This window comes from Lactuca sativa, chromosome 7, assembly GCF_002870075.4.
Source record: "Lactuca sativa cultivar Salinas chromosome 7, Lsat_Salinas_v11, whole genome shotgun sequence".
In the NCBI taxonomy this organism is placed as follows: Eukaryota; Viridiplantae; Streptophyta; class Magnoliopsida; order Asterales; family Asteraceae; genus Lactuca; species Lactuca sativa.
Window position 1 is genome coordinate 3,094,895 of NC_056629.2, and position 23,772 is coordinate 3,118,666.

A 23,772-nucleotide genomic window follows, 5' to 3' on the forward strand; every position below is an offset into this window, starting at 1 on the left:
GGCATCGACTCGACGAGTACTCTCCCGATCCAAGAACTCAGACAATCTTCATCCGACTCGCCGAGTCCTATGAACAACTCGACGAGTTGTTCTTGAGCTTAAGAAGATTGCCTTGGACTCGCCGAGTTGTATGAACAACTCGCCGAGTCCCTCCATCACCTAGTCTACTCTCAACTCGCTGAGTCCACTCTCTAACTCACTGGATCCACTCGACACTGATAAGATGAAGGAATCGGGGACTCGCGACCCAACTCGCTGAGTCGTTCTTCCCGACTCGCCGAGTTGCCGCCATGCAACCGATTTTTACTCGATTTTGTTTGAATCCAACACATACAATTGATAAATCTGAGTCCAATAAGCTGATTTACCACGTAAAGTTTCCAACTTTACGTGTACAACCTCATGAGCAAGGGAAATAAGGCTAAAAGGTGCACAAAATGGGTAGATCTATGGTTAATATGCAAGGTAACTCCAAAAAGACAGTAGATCTGGGCTCTACAACACCCCATCATTCAGATCTAAAGATATCTCGACTTATTAAGGCATTCATGCACACATAAGGCTTGGAAAAAGCATCAACTAGCTCTTAGGAGAGCCCTAATGGAAGTTTAAAGCATATAACAAGAGGGAACTTCGAAAATACCTCAAATAACTCAGACTTGCCCTTGGATCTTTGCACTCCAACTCTTCTCCTTGCTTCCTTCTTCTTCTCCTTCTTCACACCTTCACAAAATGGCACCAAAACACTTATAAGCTCTCAAGGAAGGATTAGGGTTTTCTCACTGCGTTCACAGGGTGAGGGAGGCGAGAATGGGGTTATAAGGTGGTTTAAATAGTGGGCAACCCGGGGATTTAGGGTTTCACCCAGATGGATGGACTCGCCGAGTCCAGGATATGGACTCGCCGAGTCCAGGATATGGACTCGCCGAGTCCCCGGCTCACGCGTGCTCGCAGCCGCGACCCTACTCGGCGAGTCAGGCTATGAACTAGCCGAGTTCCTCTTGCAAAACTTACAACAATTACCAATAAATTAACATACCGAAAACGGGTCGTTACAAGCTCTCTCAGTCTTCAACAATGTTGATGTAGCTCAAAACAATGTTGATTATGATGATGAGGACGAGGCTGGAGTACCTCCACCAACGGGTAGAATCGATAATGCTTCCGAGGAAGAGACTGATTATGATGATGATGATTCTGATTATGATACTGATGAAGAATACATTGAAGTATATGATGGAGATTCTGATTAAAAAAGTCAAATGTTTTTTTTTTTTTTTTTTTTTTTTTTTTTTTTTTTTTTTGTAATTGTAACTTTATTTGAAGTGTGACTTTCATTCATATTGTTTGTCTAACTTTTATTCATGTTGCTTGTCCAACTTTTATTCATATTATGTTTCTATATTGTACATCATGTAATTTTACAGGCTACATATGAGGTTTACTTGGGCAATACTATTTACCATGATGGCTGGTGTTATGGGCCTTGGACATGGAGGTGATGGAGTCAGGGATCCATCACCTCCGGTAGGCTTTGGTCACGGTCATCACGAACATGATGGTAAGTCTTATTAGGATATATTTATTAGCTATTTTTATTAATTTGTTATAAATTATCATGACTAATATTTTTAATTGTATTTTTTCAACTGAGCTTCCAAAAAAAGAAGGGTTTATCTAAGAACACCGAGCTAGGAAAGTTGATACGGGAAAACAAGAGAAAGCCCATGGATATGGAATTTGACAGGGAGATCACATATTTCCCTGTCGGGAAGCCTGCTAAATGGTTTACCCATGAGATTAGGAGGTATGTGTGGATGAACATCCCTTTCAGCGTATTTGGTTGGGACAATGTTTGTGACATCCCCATTTTCACGGCCAGAAAAGACCGATTTTGTTTATGCTTTGTAAAAATCAGAGTACTTATTTTCATAAAAATGTTGCGGAATTTGTTCCCAGAAAAACATGTTAAATATGTTATCAAAACATTTTCGAAGAAATGTATTTTATTCATTTTAAAACGTTTGGGATGTCATCGTCAATACAAAAACATAAGCATAACACAAAACTTACATTTATTTACACTAGTGATCTACATCTCTTTAATCTCTCAGTGTAATGTGACTTCATAACAATACTTGTGATATAAATAAACTGAGTGGGTCAGGTTGGGAAACCTGGAGTACATAGGGTTTTTAACCCACAATAATATAATTATTATGTTCAATCATCAAACAATTAACCCAATTACTCATCCTCATTATCTTCTTTATTCCTAAGTACCCTCCCTAAGGATTTATCCTAAGGGTCATCTCCTACATCATATTTTACCTCTCATATCCTTACATCGCCTCTCCTTTGATGTTTGTTCCTAAGGACTTTCCCTAAGGATCATCGCCTACATCGCATAGACAATGTTGATTCAGGGATTACTCCCTCAATACATGCCCACCAAGGGTTAGGGTATCATTGCATGAATACGTAGTTACAACATCGCCTGAACTCGTAATTCATAGTAAGGGGGTTAGATTATCATCGCATGAATACGTAGTTACAACATCGCCTGAACTCGTAATTCATCACCTACAGGTTATGAGCCTGCTGGTGTTTCCACGGGGTTGTCTATAATAGTTCGTGGTCGCCATCTAACTCTGGTAGATGACTACACCTCCAAATTGTCGGACAAGGCTGTAGTATCCTACATCACAATTCATCATCACCTATCCATCCTCACCTAACTATCATCACATATATCTCATTAGTTAGCATCAGTTCCGGACTTCAGTCCGATGCAGTAGTTCAGTATGCTTGGTGTCTTTGTGATACAGACATGGTATGAGTTATGTGTCCACACTATGGTCCAATGCAGTATGCAGTACATGTGTTTATATTATATGCTATAATTATGTTATGCTTTGTTCAGTTAGTTCCGGACCTCGGTCCGATGCAGTAATTAGAGTGCTTGATGTCTTTGTGATTCAAGCATGTTTTGTGTTATGTGTTCCGGACTCTGTTCCGATGCAGTATGCAGTATATGTATTCATGCTAGTTGATATGTTTATGCTATGTTATGTTCAGTTAGTTCCGGACTTCGGCCCGCTGCAGGGGACAAGGTCCCAATCAGTTCCGGACTTCGGTCCGATGCAGTTAGTTCCGGACTTTGGTCCGATGCAGAGTGCAAGGCTCTGGTTAGCTCCAGACTCCGGTCCGATACAGTGGGCAAGGCCTAATATGTGTTTACATGTTATTGTATGGTATGTGGTAGTTTGGGGGAGCTCACTAAGCTTCGTGCTTACGGTTTTCAGTTTTGGTTTCAGGTACTCAGTTTTTAAAAGAGGAGCTCGGGAAGATTGCAGTACACACACCATTTGTTCAGCCTGGGATGTTTATACTCTGATATATTTGACAGTTGTTAAGATATTTTGAGATACATTCTTTATGATTCTTATATGACGTTTGATGAATATGGTTTTATTACTAATTTAAAACGAAATTTTCAGACTGTATTTTTGGGATGTTTCACTAACATTAACATTTTCAGCAACACTGTGAAATTGAGGTACACTAAGAGTATTGAAAGTACCTATCAGATTGTTGCTCCCTTTATAACTACATAAATTAGCAACCGACTTATTTCCACTATGACCAACCTCATTAACCTCATCTCCTTCATCAACCACCACAAACACTTTCACAACCCTTCCTCCACTACATTTGATTACATTTATCAACATTCTAACATCCATGTCTTCAACCATGACTATATAATGATTCAATTCAGGATGATGGAAACGAAGACTAATTTTATATTTGTCTGACAAACCAATTTTGCTTCTCACCAAAGATACAAATTCAATATAACTAATATACTCATAAAATATCAAAGCGAATTCAGAAATACCTCCCTGTGGACATACGTATTTCATATTTGTTTCAATAAATTGTCATCTCCCACCGGTTACAAGACAAACCAAATATTCAATCATTTTTGTACAGAGGTTTTAAAGAAATTTTCTAAAGAAATAACAAGTAAACTGATAATTTTTTTGCAAAAGTTTATATATAATAAAGTTATTTCGTAGTGAAACCCATCAATTTCGTAGCAAAAAAAAATAACAAAATCGCAGATAAAAGAGAGAGGAAATCGCAGATGGACATAATCCATCTACGATTTTACCCTGAAATACATTCTATATATAGAAAAAAAACATCTGCGAATGTACAAGTGGCTAAAGGCTAGTGCTTTAGCCACTTGTATATTCGCAGATGGTATTGCAAAATCACAGATGGGGTAGCTCCATCTGCGATTTCAGTGGCTAAATTTGTAACATTGATTTTTTTTTGCTATTTTCCATAAAGTAATTAGTGTATTAGGCTAAATTTGTAATTTTCTCTAATAATAATAATAATAATAATAATAATAATAAATTGTTAAAAGAACATAAAAATGAAAAAGGAAGGTTAAGTAAAGCAAGGACAAAAACTATAATATTGATAAACCATAAAATGCCTGTTTAGTGATCAAAACAAAAAATCTGAACAAAGCATAATTACCATGTCTATAATTTACTCTTTATTGGAAACTAATACACTATAGCAATATGATGTTTTCAGTCCCTTCAGTTATTTCTTTGAGTTCGAAAAGTCAAGCGAAAGTCATGCATGTGATAACATACAAAAGCAGGATATTTCATTGGAATATGATCGAGATACAACCGGTTGAATAAACATTAGTAACAAAATAACCTAAACATGTATTATTTAAGAGTACGACACAAAAATAAAAGGGTTATATATATATATATATATATATATATATATATATATATATATATATATATATATATAAATATAATATTAATTATCTATACAATAAAAGGATTAAGGGGCTGTTTGTTTGGCATGAATGGAATGAAATTCAAAGGAAAATTATTCCAATTAGGAGTGAACATGGTGCGGTTTGGTGCGGTTTTTGGACTAAAACCGAACCGAAAACCGAAATTGCGGTTTTTATATCTATAAAACCGATAGGTGCGGTTTTTGTTTCGGTTCGGTTTTGCGGTTTCTTATGCGGTTTCGTTTTTTTTTGCGGTTTCGGTTATTAACCGCAATATAAAAATGGTGTGGTTTTATTTGGTTTGGTGCGGTTATTTTTATGTCAAATCTCAATTTCATTTTCAACTTTTTGACTTTCCTTTATTTCCTTTATTAAGATTTGAGTTTCGAGCTTTCTTTATTACCTTTATTTAGCGGTTGTTTTTTTTTTTTATTTTTTATTTTTTTATTTTCAACTACAATATGTTTTTTATTTTCAAATAAATGGGCAGTAGCATCGACTAATATTTTTTTTATCAATATGTTCCGTTTAATTTTTTTCAACTAGCAACTTCAAATCTTCAACAACAAGGTAAATAAATTAGATATATAAACACACGATCTATTCCAACCACATTTTAAAACTAATCAATTCATTTTAATTCCTAACCATTAAGCCATCAACATCTTAGTTTAAACTTCATCCAAATAATAATAATATTTTAATATTGCGGTGCGGTTCGGTTATTGCGGTTTTTCTGAAAATATAAAACCGCACTGCACCGAAAATTTGCGGTTTTTTGAAATTTTAAAACCGCAACATAGGTTATATGTTCGGTTTCGGTTTTTTTTATGGTTTTTCGGTTTGCGGTTCAGGTTTTGTTTACCCCTAATTCCAATTCCCTTGAATTCATGTGTTTGGTTGAGGACTTGAGGTTTAAGGTTTAAGGGAAGAAAAAGAAATCTTCAAAGAAAGGAAAGTTCATTCCTTCACCATCCTTATGGAATTAATTCCTTCCAAACATGCAAAGTACCAGATTACAATTTTGCCCTCACTAAATATTACTATACGCTTCATCAGACACCTTCTCATTCTCGTTCAGCCACAACCTCTCCATTGCGTCTTCTCCGCTTCGTCTTCTCCACTTCGTCACAGGGTCGTTCAACCGGCTTCACCGCAGCTTCATTACAGGTAATTTTCTTTCTCTCTCTCTGTACCCCTCTCTCTCCCTCTCTCCCTCCCTCTCTCTTTCATCGCCCAGCTTCATCCAGAGCTGCTGTGACATCGCTGGAGGTTTTTTTCTTCATTCGCTATTGTGACCCCTATGATATCATGATATGAGAATCTGAAAAAAAAGTCCCTTTAATCACATTTTATACATTCAGGTCATATTTCGTCTTCAATCAATTACCTTCTCTCCAACTCAGGTCAGTCTTCCCTTTTAACAAACATATTTTGTTCATTAGAGCCTGTAATGGCGGTCGTCGTTCAATAATTTGTTTGTTAGTATATGTCCACTTTTATGCTCTTTTGATTCCCACAGCATTCGAAAAGTTGCATATTTACCTGATAGGAGAAGTTTGAGTTCAGTTGGTAAGCAGGTAGAAACATAAATGGCGATTGATGGGAGTTTTGGTGTTGAATATGAGCTGCAAAGGTTTCTTCTTCGGTGTCCCAAGCTTGCGGCTGCTCCCCAATTAGATAACTTAGTCGAGAAGGTATTGAAGAGTTCATCTTTTCTCCAAGGACCTTTTTTTTTTCTTCACATGCTGCTCTTCTCTCGCATCTGATTTTGGGTTCTACAGGGGAAAATTTTGACAGAGAAAGAGTTGATTGATGGAGTAGCTGAGTTACTTTTACATCCTCGATATACAATTCCATTATTGGGATGCTTTCGTCCAATAGCACGAAAGGTTGTCGACCGGGTTGTTGCTTTACTACATTTGGTGCCCGATTTGACATCAAATTCCAATGATTCGATGATTGAGTTCGATGATGGAAGATTATTTAAGGATAATGAAAGTTCAGATTATGAACAAGATATTTCTGTTATTAATTTATATGTCAAATATGGGAGAGGTCTGGGACTTCACGAGCTTTCCTGTTTGGCATTTTCACGAACACTTGATATGCTACCTTATCTTACTGGGTAAGTTCACTTTGTACACTCTCCCTTCTCTCTCAACTATGCTCCACAGTAACTTACTTACCCTGATTACTTTACATTTTATGCAGGTCTGTAAAGGATTACTTTAAGTTTGCACCTCCTCCATTTAAAAGGATGATGGAAAAGGAATCAATGGCCCAATCATTATCATTAGTGCAGGTACTATTTCTAAAACGTATATGTCACTCATGGGTCTATACTGGTAAACCCTGTCATATATGGCAATTAAGTAATTTTGCTTCTGATTTTATCAGCCAGGAACACATCTATTAGATGCTGTGCGAGTATCATATCGTCTCCTTTTAGCAGAGCCTGAAGTTTTTGCTAAGCTATGGGATTGGTCATGTTATATGGACCTTATACATGAGATCACTAGTCTTAACAATGGAGAAAATACAGAGATTTTGATGGACATAAGATGGTGTGCAGTGCAAACATTAACAATGGTTTTGAACATGAGTGACAAGTTTATTAGAAAAAGTAAAACGAGTGACTTGGCAACTTCAGATTTTGGGTTCGATGATGAAAAAGCATATGGGTGTTTATTAAGGTTAGTTTTTTCATCAGTGACAGAGTGAATCTATTTCCTGATTTGTTCACTTCTTATATTATTTATGTTTATTTGTTTATAGGTGGAAGGAATTTCTTCAGGACGTGTCATTAGAGAAGGCTGGTTGGTATCTTGAACCATTTGGGGAAAACACAAGTGTAGGGCAACCAAATTGGAGCAATATGGAGGCAAAATGGTGAAGCCTTATTAATCTAATTATTCTATATGCAACATATCTTGTTGATGTCCTCTCTTGTTCATTCCTTTTATATGGAGTATTTGAAGTTGTTTTGTTATATGCTATTAGGGATACACTTAAAACTGGAAGTCCTTTTGTTTTAACATCTGCTGTGAAGAAAAGTTTTGAGATGGTATTGTTGGCAGTGAGTCAGAGGTGGCCTGTTCTTCTTTATGGTCCAGCTGGCGCAGGCAAAACTGCTCTCATTAGCAGGTTAGCCCAGGGGCATGGGAGTCAAGGTATGTTATTTTTCTTTATAGTATTTGAAATTTGAAATTTGAAATTCTTTCACACCTTTAAATATTTCCTTTTTATATCTCTCATGTTTTCTCCCTTTTAGTTCTTTCTATTCACATGGATGAGCAAATTGATGGAAAAACACTAATCGGGACTTATGTATGTGCTGAACAACCTGGTGAATTTAGGTGGCAGCCTGGTTCCCTTACTCAGGTTAGTTACTTCATTTTGTTTTGTTTATTTTGTAATTATTAGTTAGCTGTAACTCTAATATGGATGCTTTTTTTTTTTGCTACTTATTGGCTATCATTAATGGACTTTGGGTTGTTTTCGAGGACATTGATAAAGCTCCTGCAGATGTACAATCCATCTTGTTACCTTTGCTAGAGGGTGCTACTTCATTCTTAACAGGCCATGGGGAGGTTTGTTGTAGTTAAATTCTTAAAATAGACAATAATAAATATACCTAGTTTACACAAAGGATTCCTTCAAGAATACACTTTGAGTCATTTTCCACTATATACAGGCAATAAGGGTTAGTGAAAGCTTTAGGCTTTTTTCTACAGTATCGAGCTCAAGATTAGATGCATCATCTATGACAACAGGTCTGTGATCACATATTTATAGTTAATTCCCTTTTGTGGGTGAAGGGCTTAATGGTCAAGATTTGTTTTTTTTTTTTTTTTTTTTTTTTTGTCATTTGGTATGTAGGTAGGAACTCCCTTGGTGCACTATGGAGGAGAGTAATGATTGGTTCATCAAGTAGTAGTGACCTAGAAAGTATTTTGAAAGCCTGGTACCCAGATTTGGAATCTCTTTGTGGAAAACTTATAGGTGCTCATTAAAGTTTTTACTTTGAAAAGCTTCATTCTTTTTGGCATAAAACAATACATTTAAATCTTTTTCCATCTTGCAGAAACCTTTGAAAAGGTTAATCATCTCACAGGCTTTCAACTAGGAACTTGTGTTACTCTCTCATCTGCTGGCAGGTTTTCACTGAGGTATTTAGCCATGAATGTAGATTACTAGTTTCTTATTTATGGATAGTGATTTACTTATTTACCCTTCTGTACTGGTAGGGATCTTTTGAAGTGGTGCAAGATAATTGCTGGTTTGGGTTTTCATTTTATGGGTGAAAGGCTGTCTGGTCATGTGGCCAAGTGTATCTATCAAGAGGTTTTAATAAACTCCTGCTCTTCTTTTTTCCCCCATATATATATATCTAAATTTCTTGATTTGTTAATATGATTTTGTTTTGTAGGCTGTTGATGTTTTTGCAACTTCTTCAAGCTCAGTGGAAGCACGAATGAGAATTATGAGAGAGTTGGCAGAGATTTGGGGAATACCAATTTCAGATGCTGAGACTTTGTTTCCTGTTGATAAGCCTGATATTCAGGTTTCTCTTCTTATAACAGGAGATATATAATATATTGATACCAGAAAATCTAGTTACTCTTATTAACATCATATATTAAACATCTGCAGGACTTGCGGTCTGATATACGCATTGGCAGAGTAACTCTTCAACTCACACGTATACCTGTAAGTTATACTATTTAGTATTATTATATTTAAAAAAAATGTATAATCATACTTTTTGCTTGTTTTAATTATATGTGTAATGTGCTTTTTGTAGTCATCTTCTGTGAACAAATCATTCGTTGAGATTCGTACTTCAATGCATATCCTTGAAAGAATAGCTGGATCTGTTAAGTATAATGAGCCTGTTCTTTTGGTTGGTGAAACTGGTACTGGAAAGACAACTTTAGTACAGAATCTGGCTGCAAGACTTGGTCAAAAACTTACAGTTTTGGTATTTTTTTTAAAACAAAATCTGATTAAATTTTCTTCAATGACATAAATAGCATATAATATATTTTTGCTTAAATTTATGCTGCAGAATTTGAGCCAGCAAAGTGATGTTGCAGATCTGTTGGGAGGATTTAAACCTATGAATGCACAGTTTCTATGCCTTCCGCTTTATCAGGAGTTTGAAAATCTCTTTAGAAGTACCTTCTCTTCAAAGGTATACTCTATCTAAACACTAAATCCTAAACTTAAACACTAAACCCTGATGTCTTTTGGTGATGAAATGCAGGACAAGGAGAATTTTCTTGCCATATTAAGAAAATCAGTCAGTGGCAAGAATTGGAACGTGTTATTTAGTGGTTTACAAAAGGGTGTTCGTACAGTGGTCAAAATTGGAAAGCAGAAGCCTGGTGTAAAAAGGAAAAGACCTTTAGGGGAAAAACTAATAAAATCATGGGAAAAATTCTCTTTAAAACTCGAAGCAGCTCATGGTCAGATTAATGCTTCAGATGGGATGGTTTTTTCATTTGTAGAGGGAGTTTTTATCACAGCTTTGAAAAATGGTGACTGGATATTACTAGATGAGATCAATTTAGCCCCTCCAGAGACTCTTCAGAGAGTAATTGGTGTTCTTGAAGATGAAGGTGGGTCCCTTTGTTTAGCTGAAAGAGGTGATGTTGATTATATATCCAGACACCCGAATTTCCGTATATTTGCTTGTATGAATCCTGCAACTGATGCTGGTAAAAGAGATCTTCCATTGTTTTTAAGAAACCGGTTTACAGAGTATTTTATGGATGATGTGTTGGAAGATGAGGATTTGAAACTGTTCATCAATCGGTTCATGGAAGCAGCAGACAATTCAGTCAAAGATATCACAACCAAAATCTTGAAATTTTATAAAATAGCAAAAAAGGAATCTGAAGAGAGGCTACAAGATGGGGCGAATCAAAAACCTCAATACAGTTTAAGGTCTGTTTATCGTGCAATGGAATATACAAAGAAGGCAAGGCGAGCTTTTGGGTTTTTAAAAGCTATTTATGATGGTTTTTCAATGTTCTTTCTTACAATGTTAGATCCTCCAAGTGCCAACTTAATGAAGAAGTTAATTACAGGATACCTTTTAGATGGAAAAGACCCCACACATGTGTCATTCGACAGGTACATTGTGGTTGGGAAAAACACCAAAAATGATGAGTTTTTAGAGAATTATGTTTTGACAAAAAGTGTGAGAGATCAACTTAGCAACTTGGCTTGTGCTATTTTCATAGGAAGGTATCCGGTTCTTTTACAGGGGCCCACATCTAGTGGAAAAACTAGCCTTGTTCAGTATCTTGCTGCGATCACTGGGCATGAATTTGTTCGAATTAACAACCATGAACACACTGATTTACAGGAGTATTTGGGATCTTATATAACTGATGCAAGTGGGAGACTTGTTTTCCAAGAAGGGGTGCTGGTTAAAGCAGTTAGAAATGGTCATTGGATAGTTCTTGATGAACTTAATCTTGCCCCTTCTGATGTTCTAGAAGCATTAAATCGATTGCTTGATGATAATCGTGAACTTTATGTTCCTGAATTATGTGAAACTATTCACGCACATCCAGATTTTATGCTTTTTGCTACTCAAAATCCACCCACTTTTTATGGTGGACGCAAGATGCTTTCTAGAGCTTTCCGGAATCGGTTTGTTGAAATCCATGTTGATGAAATCCCTCAAGATGAATTGAGTACAATTTTGGAAAACCGTTGCAAAATTCCAGGTAGTTATGCGAAGAAGATGATTGAAGTCATGATAGATTTGCAAAAACATAGACAAAGCAGTAAAGTTTTTGCGGGAAAACACGGGTATATTACCCCGCGTGATTTGTTTCGGTGGGCTGATCGGTTTAGGATGTTTGGAAAGTCCTATGAAGATTTAGGGCGCGACGGTTATTATCTGTTTGTAAATCTGTTTAATGTTTGATTATTAATTAGTGTGATTTCTTTGATTAACCTTTTTTTGGTTTTCTCTTAATATAGGTTCTTGATAGAATCAACTCTCTAGTTGAACAATCCGGATCGATAACTGTTAATGAATGTGGTACCATAGAAGGAAAACCAATGGTTCTTCATCCTCACCCTCAATTTCGGATGTTCCTCACTGTAAACCCTACATATGGTGAAGTATCAAGAGCAATGCGAAATAGAGGTGTTGAAATTTACATGATGCAGCCTTATGGTGAGAATGAACTCATAGATGTGAAGAGATTTCTAGCCCTTTCAGACATACCTGGTGAACATTTAGTCAATGCAATGGCTAAAGCACATCTTTCTGCTAAAAGAGACGGGTTGAAACATAATGTTAGCATTTCAAACCTTGAGCTTATGCGTTGGGTACAGTTATTTCAACGACTTGTTACAAATGGAAATCAGGCCACGTGGAGTTTGAAAATTAGCTTTGAGCATACGTATCTTTCCTCTTTAGGTGAAATTGAAGGAAAAGATATTATCAATGAAGCAATCAGTTGTTACTTGTCAACACAAGAACTTCACAATTGTAGTTCTCTATGCTTACCTGGCGGATGGCCCACAACCTTGAATGTACGTGATTTTGTATGGTACTCAAGAGAAACATCTGTAAAACAAAATTGTATGTATCTGGAATATCTTGCTGCTCAAATGGCCTCACATTCATTTCGGGCTTCTTTTGGTCGAATGGATAATGTTCTATGCCCTAGTGATTCAATGAGGGCATACTTGGTGGATTTAGAGACATTGCATGCTATGACATTTCCGAAAGCTGATGTGGCAGGGTTGGACAAAGTTAACCAAACAGAATTAGATTTTGCATTCATGAACAAAAGGCTTTTGTTTGCAGCAAACTGGACCATGGAACAGGCTACTGAAAGTGACCTTAAGTTGTATCTAGGTGATCATTTAAACAGGCATTGTTCATTCTTTTCTTCTTTCCGGAAACTTCTGGAAAAAGAATTGGACCATTCTATTTGGAACTGCATTAGAACATCTCATGGAGCACAATATTCATCGCCAATGCTTTCACTGGATTTTGGAAAATCAACTCCATCAGAATCAGAGTCTAACAGCCGAAATCTTTCTAATGCAGTGAAGTGTGTTGGGTTGTTGAGGGTTAGTTATCAACAGTGGCATAATGAGAGTGAGTTTAAGTATAGTGAACAAACTCGGTGTTTCATTCCTGTCTTACAATCTTTAAAAAGGCTTGAAGAAAGAATCCTTGATATGCTTGTTGAGTCTCCTTTCTTTGATGTACTTTTTGTACTTTATAAAGAGCTCATTAATGATCACTTATCTGCTTGGAATGGGTTAGTTTCGTGTCAGTATGATTGCATGTTAATCTCATGGAGGTCTTTGGTGAAAGATGCTAAAAAGTTGAAGGAGTTTTGTGCAAACGAAGTGGAAAATTTTCAGGTACTCTTTCTTAATCTTAAATCACTTCCCCCTTAATCTTTTATTCACATGTTTCTAAGTATGGACTTAAAATCGTGTAGAATGAAATGAAGAATTTGGAAAGAGTTCTTTCATGGTCTTTGAGTTCACAGAGGTCATTGCTGTGGGCATATGGTGGTCATCCGTATTCACCTTCTTCTGTTGAGATATATAGAAAGCAACAGCAGCTTGTCAATCTTTGTCATTCAATTTGGACAAAAAACATCAACTTGCAGGAATTAGGTACATCTTTATTTTTTTTTCTTGTAATTGACTAATTGCTACAAGTCTATTCTTATCATTATTGTTATTTATTCTGCATGTGTTTTTTAGCCCATAAAGGCTATATTGAGGCTGCTGTTGCTACCAATCCTGAACTACGCTTTCTTGCCATGCAAGGTAAAGTATTAACACTTTTTGGTTGTAAATTTTCCTACTTTTTGTATGCTACATAACATAGCAATCTATCTAGAAGCATTTGTACATTCATGATGAACTATTATTATTTTTTCTGTATGAAGGTGTTTGCATGTCTGCATTTATCATGAGCAAAGTAGATGAAGATGACCATGATGTTTTAAATCAGTTGGAGGAGATGTATCAGGTATTATCATGCATGGAATTTCCATTTTTTCCTTCTGTATACAAAGATTTGAAACAATAAAAAGTGGAGGCTTATGTTAATTTTGCAGGTGCTTTCGAGTAAGTTCCATTACGAAAAGGACAAGATGGAAAGAAATGCTGGGACTAATGACAAAGCATCTCTTTTTGGTGCTCTATCTAGTTGTTGCACTATGAACCCTGACATGTTATGCCTACCTTCTGGCTTCAACTGTTGGCTTGATACTCTGCCTTTAAATGATAACAATAGTTTTGGTCTTGATATGAGGCTTCTTCAAGAGCTTTCCAATATCATCACTCTTGATGGGAAGGATCTGGAATCTGTAAGATTCATTGCCATCTTTTATTGCTAGTATATATCCACTTGCATTGTTTGTGTATCCATACAATATTTACCTTCTTACCCTTGGTCCTCTTTACTTTCATCTTTATTGCTTGTATTCTGTTTATTCTTTGTTGTGAGCTGACTTATCACGTGAAGGAGATCATCCAATGTGGGCTCACTTTTTTTTTTTCTTTTCTTATGGGAGTTGGGTATTGTTGCTATTGTTGTATCAGATAAAAGGCTTTTGTGTTTGTTAGTGAATGTATCTTACTTTTGGATTTACATTTACTATCAATAACATGACCATTACTTTGTTTTCTAGGGTTTGTCTCGTTTACGTTGGCTTCTAGAATCCACCTTGAAGTTTTCACTAAACTCTTCTTCAAGGCCTCCAACCGATTTCTCTCCTTATCAAAAAATCTCATGGGTTCTTGAAGCTTGGACCTCTGTCAATAATGGTCAGTGCAACTTTCTCCCATAAGAGGCAATTCTAATTCCCCTTAAAAGTTAAAATACCTAATTTATTTATATGCTTATAAATCTTCTTACAGCACATGCAAGCATTTCTAGTACTGTTCTTGAAATGTGGTTTAATTGGCACACATCGTTGTGGAAGCATCACTCAAATCGTGAGAAGGTATGCATCGGTGCATTGCAGTTTATAAATGAAAAGGGCAATTTAGTAATTTGTGCAGGAAGTTACTTTTTGTTGTACTTGTTTGTCAATGTGATGCAGAAAAATTCGAGCCAACATGGCAATGCAGATCTGGTACCTGATATGCTTTTTCAGCCTGTGGCAACACTGGCTCTAGACAAGATTCTGTAAGGAACTACTTTATACAAAGATTGTGTAGAGCTATTAGTCTCAGTTGGTAGTTCTTTCTGGTTACCACATTTGATTTGTTAAACTTTTTTTTTAAAGGGGGAATCCAATTGGCATCAAGGATCTTAATGCACATAGCTTGAAACTTGGAGTGGCTTCTCGTAATCTTTGGCTAAGTTCTCCACATGTTGCTGATTCCCATAGTTTCTTTTTGTCATCTGCTAGATCTCTCTTTCAGCAGGTATATATTTTAGTAAGAAGTTTCATATTGTTAACAGGAGTTCCCAAATTTCTAATCTTGTTTTTCTGTTTTCATCCAGATAATACTTGCCCACGAGAGGTCCTTTGAAGCTGATAAATATTCCTTGATCAAATCTATATTCTTTTCAGCTCAGGTAAATTTTCTTATGGTAAAAAATGAGTATTTTTTTTTTTTTATCTGAAAACAAGGGTCTTACTGTATATTCTTCACATATTTTCTTCCTCTATAACAGCAAGCGGATGTGCGTGTGATTATATCTCTTCTAGCATCATCAACCCACCATGTTTTGAAGTCCTTAATAAGACCATTTATCGAGCCGTTGCTTCATGCGCTATATGTTAAGAACTCTGCAGGTAAACAGATACTAAGTCATTGATTTGTGCTCTATTATATAACTAGTCCATTACTTAACCATTTTTTTGTGTGTAGATTCCTTGTTTGATCTTGGTTGTGCTTGGCTACATATTGGGGGTTTACGTTATCATCTTCTACTATGCTGTGATGATGTGGATCCAGCTGTCAAGAAAAATCTGAAATATTTTCAACTGACAGAGAGGATTGCATCACTTGAACTTGATATCGAAGTAATTTTTTTCTCACATAAATTAATATGATATTAGTCTTCAGATATTTTACAGTATTGTTCAACTTCATACAGGTGCGTAAGGAGTGTGTACAGCTGGCAGGATGTTTCTCTCTGAGCGAGGCTGACAAGGAAAAAACAGAATTACTAAACGATCTTAAAGCTGAAAGAAACAGACTCCAAAAACAGGTACTGTTTAGCTGTTTTTCAAAATTTTCTCCATCTGTATATAAATATGCTCATACATTTGCATGCATGATGTGCTGCTTTTTTTATCTTCAGGTTGTGTTTCGATCTGATCCTAGGAAATTTAAGAAGCTGAGATCCGAATGTGATGAATTTATGAAATTGGTTGCAACACCATTTGATCTTTTAAAGAACATTGGGAATTTGAGTATGCAAGGGGTTGCTGACCAAGTGCATAATTGGCAGGTATTGATGACTTATCTGAATGTAATTTACTTGTAAAGGTGAATCAACATCTACCACTATGGAAATTTTCTTATGTTATTTTCTGTAGGAAACTGCAACACGTTTTGTGGATCGATTATCCAATGAATACTCGGAGTATGTTGATATTGTTCAACCTGTTCAGATTGCAATATATGAGATGAAATTAGGCTTGTCATTGGTTCTTTCAAACAGCCTACGTGATCAGTTTTTGGACAGAGTTGGGCAGAAAGATATTGATGTTGTTTTGGTAATATATAAATCTTTTATCACATTTGTCAAAGCAATACAATATTATTGACATAATTGGTCTGTTGATTCTTGATACTGACTTCATGAATGACAGGGGGCAATTTATTCGTTTATGAGGTTCCCTAGGGGCATATCGGGAAAAGATGATTCTTGTGTAGACGACAGTTTCCATGTCAAACTTTCATCCTTTGATAAAGCCTTCCCTACTTACATTGGGGAAGCTGACGTGGCCATGGTGGAAACCTTGGTTACTTCTGCTAAAGACAATAATAGTGATGAAGTGGTCTGTTAATGTCTTTTATTGTGCATCTTACACTTACAATATATATATATATATATATATATATATATATATATATATATATATATATATATATATATATATATATATATATATATATAATACTATTGATTTGACGTTTTTAAGATATTAGTTGTTTGTGATTTAAGTTTATTGTTTCATACCTTATGGTTTTTTTTTTATTATTATTACAAGTAATATGTTGAAACTCTTAAAACTATTTTAGCTGTAAACTGTGGTTAAAAACCACACAAAATAACCGCACCAAATCCATGCGATTAATAACCGCAACATAGAAAAAACAAAACCGCACCGCAAAAATAACCGGACCATTCGGTTTTGAAGACGGATTAACCGCATTTGTGGTTAGTGGTAAGGTTTTAGCTAATAACCGCACCACGCTCACCTCTATTTTTTATGAAGAAGTTGTTTGAATTTCATACATGAACAATGACCATTTGAGAGAGAGAGAGAGAGAGAGAGAGAGAGAGAGAGAGAGAGAGAGAGAGAGAGAGAGAGACCCTTCTTTATTTAATTTAACAAAGACCAATCCTGCAATGAAACTAGCTGAACCACCAATTCAAAAAAATCGGAGTTTGGACTAAAACCTGAAAAAAATTCATACACAAGACCATTTGTAGTTTTGTCTTTTTTTTTTTTAATTATTCCAAAATATATTTATATATAATTTAATTTTCGCTTAAAAAATTCAAATCACGATGATGGGCCGAACGTTAATTCTAAGGCGGTAAGATCTGGCCTGTTAGACATTTATCCCTCGTCTCTAACGTACACACAGAAATGTATTTAGAGGGTGTTTGACTTGTCTTTTTGAGAGACAAAAGTCCTTTTTGAAAAAGTTACAAAAAATTAAGTTTTCCTAACTTTTCCAAAAAATCATTTTTTTTCTATCTAAAATCCAAAAGTCACTTTTAAAATGTTTTTATCAAACAGCCAACCATCCCCCTTTAACATTATTTTACTTTTAAAATGTTCAGCCCTTTATCTTTTTTTAAAAAAATTTTTGTCTCTCAAAAAGACAGGCCAACCACCCCCTTTAACGTTATTTTACTCTTAAACCCTAAACCCTTCTACAGCAATACATTTCTTCACCTGAAAACAACCTTTACAATCATATTTCGTCTTCAATCAATTACCTTCTCTCCGACTCAGGTCAGTCTTCCCTTTTAACAAACGTATCTTTGTTCATTAGAGCCTGTAATGGCGGTCGTCAGTCAATAATTTGTTTGTTAGTATGTGTCCACTTTTTATGCTCTTTTGATTCCCACAGCCATCGAGAAGTTGCACATTTACCTCATAGGAGAAGTTCGAGTTCAATTTGTAAGCAGGTAGAAGTGTAAATGGCGATTGATGGGAGTTTTTGTGTTGAATATGAGCTGCAAAGGTTTCTTCTTTGGTGTCCCAAGCTTGTGGCTGCTCCCCAATTAGATAACTTAGTCAAGAAGGTATTGAAGAGTTGTTCAGCACATACATAAGTCCCGATTAGTGTTTTTCCATCAATTTGCTCATCCATTTGAATAGAAAGAACTAAAAGGGAGAAAACATGGGAGATATAAAAAGGAAATATTTAAAGGTGTGAAAGAATTTCAAATACTATAAAGAAAAATAACATACCTTGACTCCCATGCCCCTGGGCTAACCTGCTAATGAGAGCAGTTTTGCCTGCGCCAGCTGGACCATAAAGAAGAACAGGCCACCTCTGACTCACTGCCAACAATACCATCTCAAAACTTTTCTTCACAGCAGATGTTAAAACAAAAGGACTTCCAGTTTTAAGTGTATCCCTAATAGCATATAACAAAACAACTTCAAATACTCCATATAAAAGGAATGAACAAGAGAGGACATCAACAAGATATGTTGCATATAGAATAATTAGATTAATAAGGCTTCACCATTTTGCCTCCATATTGCTCCAATTTGGTTGCCCTACACTTGTGTTTTCCCCAAATGGTTCAAGATACCAACCAGCCTTCTCTAATGACACGTCCTGAAGAAATTCCTTCCACCTATAAACAAATAAACATAAATAATATAACAAGTGAACAAATCAGAAAATAGATTCACTCTGTCACTGATGAAAAAACTAACCTTAATAAACACCCATATGCTTTTTCATCATCGAACCCAAAATCTGAAGTTGCCAAGTCACTCGTTTTACTTTTTCTAATAAACTTGTCACTCATGTTCAAAACCATTGTTAATGTTTGCACTGCACACCATCTTATGTCCATCAAAATCTCTGTATTTTCTCCATTGTTAAGACTAGTGATCTCATGTATAAGGTCCATATAACATGACCAATCCCATAGCTTAGCAAAAACTTCAGGCTCTGCTAAAAGGAGACGATATGATACTTGCACAGCATCTAATAGATGTGTTCCTGGCTGATAAAATCAGAAGCAAAATTACTCAATTGCCATATATGACAGGGTTTACCAGTATAGACCCATGAGTGACATATACGTTTTAGAAATAGTACCTGCACTAATGATAATGATTGGGCCATTGATTCCTTTTCCATCATCCTTTTAAATGGAGGAGGTGCAAACTTAAAGTAATCCTTTACAGACCTGCATAAAATGTAAAGTAATCAGGGTAAGTAAGTTACTGTGGAGCATAGTTGAGAGAGAAGGGAGAGTGTACAAAGTGAACTTACCCAGTAAGATAAGGTAGCATATCAAGTGTTCGTGAAAATGCCAAACAGGAAAGCTCGTGAAGTCCCAGACCTCTCCCATATTTGACATATAAATTAATAACAGAAATATCTTGTTCATAATCTGAACTTTCATTATCCTTAAATAATCTTCCATCATCGAACTCAATCATCGAATCATTGGAATTTGATGTCAAATCGGGCACCAAATGTAGTAAAGCAACAACCCGGTCGACAATCTTTCGTGCTATTGGACGAAAGCATCCCAATAATGGAATTGTATATCGAGGATGTAAAAGTAACTCAGCTACTCCATCAATCAACTCTTTCTCTGTCAAAATTTTCCCCTGTAGAACCCAAAATCAGATGCGAGAGAAGAGCAGCATGTGAAGAAAAAAAAAAGGTCCTTGGAGAAAAGATGAACTCTTCAATACCTTCTCGACTAAGTTATCTAATTGGAGAGCAGCCGCAAGCTTGGGACACCGAAGAAGAAACCTTTGCAGCTCATATTCAACACCAAAACTCCCATCAATCGCCATTTATGTTTCTACCTGCTTACCAACTGAACTCAAACTTCTCCTATCAGGTAAATATGCAACTTTTCGAATGCTGTGGGAATAAACTAGCTTATAAGATAAATTTTTAATAAACTATTTAATATAGCTTATGAGCTAGAGTGCCAAATACAATCTTAGTACATATCAGATGTCATTCACAAAATTGTAATACACATTTGTCATTATCATTTTTGTTGCATGATCTCTATTAACCCTTTGGATTAGTGTCAAACTCGGATATGCATGCACAATGAAACAATATGACAAAACAACGGTATCAACTAAACGGACAAACTTTGGATATAAGATGAGGGCATAACAAAGCAATGAAAAACAGGAACCTCAAACCTATATTTTGCATTTCTTCAAAATATGTGTTTACACTTAACAATGCTTATTAGTTTTTCCCGTTGTCAAATCGAAATTTTACAAAAAAAATGTTTAGATTAACTTATCTGGTATGAAAACGCAATAAGTTGATAAGTTGTATTTTGATTTTTGACAATTTCTGCTTATAGATATAAAATGATCAATAAAGATTATATATATATATATATATATATATATATATATATATATATATATATATATATATATATATATATATATATATATATATATATATATTACAATACGGCTAATATGTTAAATTAGTTTAAATAAGTCACAAGCTATTTTAAATAAGTAATAATCCATGACTTATAAAGAAACTCATCATTTTATTTAATAAACATTTTAATTTTAATCTATCCAAACACTAAAACAAAATCCCAAACGCCTTTTACATATGAACTAAAAATCCCAAACGCCCTTTACATATGAACTAAGTTGATATGGATTATTTTACATAGATTTATATCACTTTTTTAATTAATATATCATCATTTTTTTACGTGGACACCCATGTTCATTCAATATCCTTTTTTAAAAGAAGTAATAATATTTGATACTTAAACTTAACATGCATACATATACACACATACATACAAACGAACTTATATATTATGTTTGCCAATAAAAAGTAGGTTTTATACTTGTGTTCGGATTTATCTTTTACAGATTATATAAAATATATAAGTTTATTTTATATACCGTACTTGATGCAACTTTTTTCAACAATGTCTTCTAAAAAATGGCATGTTAACTTTTATTTATTATTGTTTTGTTTAAAGTTTAAACACATATAATTATTTAATGCTTCTTGTTAACTTTACAAAACCAAAGACAATAAAACCGAATATTCTCTTACCCATCGCTATCTATTGGTTTCTCCGTATTTATTTTACAACCTACCCTAACAACTCATCACGTTTTTTTCCCTCTTTTTGAGCCTATAAATACCGATGCTTCTCAACACTACTTGTTAAATACAGTATATTATAAAACACAAATATGATCAGTGGGGGAACCGAGTCTATGGTACACCCAATTCCTAATGGAAATCAAGTGCAAGATCGATGTGGGCATTTTGAAATGCCATTGCACTACCCAAGATACACACGGAAAGAATACGAGACCATGCCTGAGTGGAAGCTTGATTGCTTGCTCAAATCTTATGGTCTCCCGATAGCAGGAGATGTGAACCATAAGAGGGCATTCGCTATGGGAGCTTTTTTATGGCAATACTAATTAATCCTTTTATTATATATATATATATATATATATATATATATATATATATATATATATATATATATATATATACATATATATATATATATATATATATATATATATATATATATATATATATATATATATATATATATATATATATATATATATATATATATATATATATATATATATATAACCCTTTTATTTTTGTGTTGTACTCTTAAATAATACATGTTTAGGTTATTTTGTTACTAATGTTTATTTAACCGGTTGTATCTCGATCATATTCCAATGAAATATCCTGCTTTTGTATGTTATCACATGCATATGACTTTCATTTCACTTTTCGAACTGAAAACATCATATTGCTATAGTGTATCAGATTCCAATAAAGAGTAAATTATAGAAATGGTAATTATGCTTTGTTTAGATTTTTAGTTTTGAACACTAAATAGGCATCCTATGGTTTATCAATATTACAGTTTTGGTCCTTGCTTTCCTTAACCTTCCTTTTTTCATTTTTATTTTCTTTTAACAATTTATTATTATTATTATTATTATTATTATCATTAGAGAAAATTACAAATTTAGCCTAATACACTAATTACTTTGTGGAAAATAGCAAAAAAAAAAAAAAAATCAATATTACAAATTTAGCCACTGAAATCGCAAATGGAGCTACCCCATCTGCGATTTTGCAATACCATATGCGAATGTACAAGTGGCTAAAGCACAGGCGTGCTTTAGGCTTTAGCTACTTGTATATTCGCAGATGTTTTTTTTTTCTATATATAAAATGTATTTCAGGGTAAAATCGTAGATGGACTATGTCCATCTGCGATTTTTTCTCTATTTTATCTGCGATTTTGTTATTTTTTTTTACTACGAAATTGATGGGTTTGACTACGAAATAACTTTATTATATATAAACTTTTGCAAAAAAATTACCACCTTACTTGTTATTTCTTTATAAAATTTCTTTAAAACCTCTGTAAAAAAAATGATTGAATATTTGGTTTGCCTTGTAATTGGTGGGAGATGACAATTTATTGAAACAAATCTGGAATACGTATGTCCACAAGGAGGTATTTCTGAATTCGCTTTGATATTTCTGACACTACAAATAAAATGACATATAGTGGCACACATTTTTAGTGGCATATGGTTAATGTGCCACTATATATCATGGTTTTTAGTGACACTTATTATATGCCACTAAAAATTAATACATTTAATGACAGTTAATCTTTTGTTTCACTAAATTTCATACTTATTAGTGGCATAATGACTTGATATACCACTAAAACTTTTTTTTATTAAAAATACCGTATAAATAATTCTTATAATAACTAAAAATTTTAATTATAATGTTAACAATTTATTTTATATTTCTTATTTAAATCTGTTATTACATATTTATGGAACTTTATTATGTTAATACTTTTAAATTTTGATTTTGTTGTATTACTTTTGAAAACGAAAACTGATTTTTACTTGGGATTAATTTATATTGTTTCCATTAATTTCTCTATTTTCTTGTTTTAAAAAGATTCTAATATAACAACTGCATCGTGACTAATTAGATTTAAGAATAAAAGGAAAATTATTAATTATAACCGAATGCCCAAATAACGTTTTTAGCAAATCCATCTATTCAATTTTACATAATTTTTTTATTCAGTGAATCCCAACTTAAAGGATGACTCAAGCATAGACCCACTTATACATCCCATCTCAACAACACCACCACTTTCTTTTCTCGATTTCTCGTCTATTGTTCAATAATTCCCGATAAATTAAAATCTCGTGATAAAACTAAAAACTAGTACATAAAACAAAAGCCACACTTAAAATTAAAAAACTGATACGTACAACAATTAAGGGGGTGTTTGACTTATCTTTTTAAAGGCAAAAAGAACTTTTAGAAAAAGATAGGAAGGAAAAGATGTTTGGTAAAAGTATTTTAAAAACAACTTTTGGGATTTTGATATAAAGAAAACTGACTTTTTGGAAAAGTCAGAAATTCCTAGCTGTGACTTT

The 23,772-nt window shown here is 34.4% G+C and overlaps 2 protein-coding genes across 2 annotated transcripts; one reads left to right on the forward strand and one right to left on the reverse strand.

Moving 5' to 3' along the window:
- The first annotated feature begins 5,878 nt into the window (after window positions 1–5,878).
- On the forward strand, window positions 5,879–16,926 carry LOC111894567 (midasin). The gene is made up of 35 exons (XM_052765457.1): window positions 5,879–6,007; window positions 6,202–6,243; window positions 6,407–6,534; window positions 6,622–6,965; window positions 7,052–7,142; window positions 7,238–7,533; window positions 7,616–7,729; window positions 7,841–8,010; window positions 8,112–8,220; window positions 8,310–8,430; window positions 8,535–8,613; window positions 8,720–8,842; window positions 8,925–9,009; window positions 9,088–9,184; window positions 9,270–9,404; window positions 9,494–9,550; window positions 9,645–9,821; window positions 9,909–10,034; window positions 10,107–11,777; window positions 11,840–13,246; window positions 13,327–13,507; window positions 13,598–13,663; window positions 13,786–13,868; window positions 13,957–14,208; window positions 14,533–14,668; window positions 14,762–14,847; window positions 14,947–15,032; window positions 15,133–15,274; window positions 15,354–15,428; window positions 15,528–15,648; window positions 15,725–15,879; window positions 15,954–16,067; window positions 16,161–16,310; window positions 16,399–16,578; window positions 16,675–16,926. Exons 3-35 carry the CDS (start codon window positions 6,430–6,432, stop codon window positions 16,870–16,872), a joined length of 7,332 nt encoding a protein of 2,443 aa, XP_052621417.1. The 5' UTR covers window positions 5,879–6,007; window positions 6,202–6,243; window positions 6,407–6,429; the 3' UTR covers window positions 16,873–16,926.
- Window positions 16,927–17,054: 128 nt separating this feature from the next.
- Window positions 17,055–20,242, reverse strand: LOC111894544 (midasin). Its single transcript, XM_023890614.3, has 7 exons — window positions 19,993–20,242; window positions 19,562–19,905; window positions 19,385–19,475; window positions 18,994–19,289; window positions 18,798–18,911; window positions 18,517–18,686; window positions 17,055–18,429 (listed from the first exon to the last, which is right to left on the reverse strand). The coding sequence occupies exons 1-7, from the start codon at window positions 20,095–20,097 to the stop codon at window positions 18,197–18,199; spliced, it is 1,353 nt and encodes a 450-aa protein (XP_023746382.1). The 5' UTR covers window positions 20,098–20,242; the 3' UTR covers window positions 17,055–18,196.
- Window positions 20,243–23,772: the final 3,530 nt, after the last annotated feature.

Coding starts and splice junctions, on each gene's coding strand:
- LOC111894544 (XM_023890614.3), bottom strand. CDS start 20,097: ATGGCGATTGATGGGAGTTTTGGTGTTGAATATGAGCTGCAAAGGTTT. Junction 18,912..18,993: donor GCATATGGGTGTTTATTAAG/GTTAGTTTTTTC, acceptor ATTTGTTTATAG/GTGGAAGGAATTTCTTCAGG. Junction 18,430..18,516: donor CCAGGGGCATGGGAGTCAAG/GTATGTTATTTT, acceptor TCTCCCTTTTAG/TTCTTTCTATTCAAATGGAT.
- LOC111894567 (XM_052765457.1), top strand. CDS start 6,430: ATGGCGATTGATGGGAGTTTTGGTGTTGAATATGAGCTGCAAAGGTTT. Junction 6,535..6,621: donor TAGATAACTTAGTCGAGAAG/GTATTGAAGAGT, acceptor TGGGTTCTACAG/GGGAAAATTTTGACAGAGAA. Junction 9,185..9,269: donor CCAAGTGTATCTATCAAGAG/GTTTTAATAAAC, acceptor TTTGTTTTGTAG/GCTGTTGATGTTTTTGCAAC.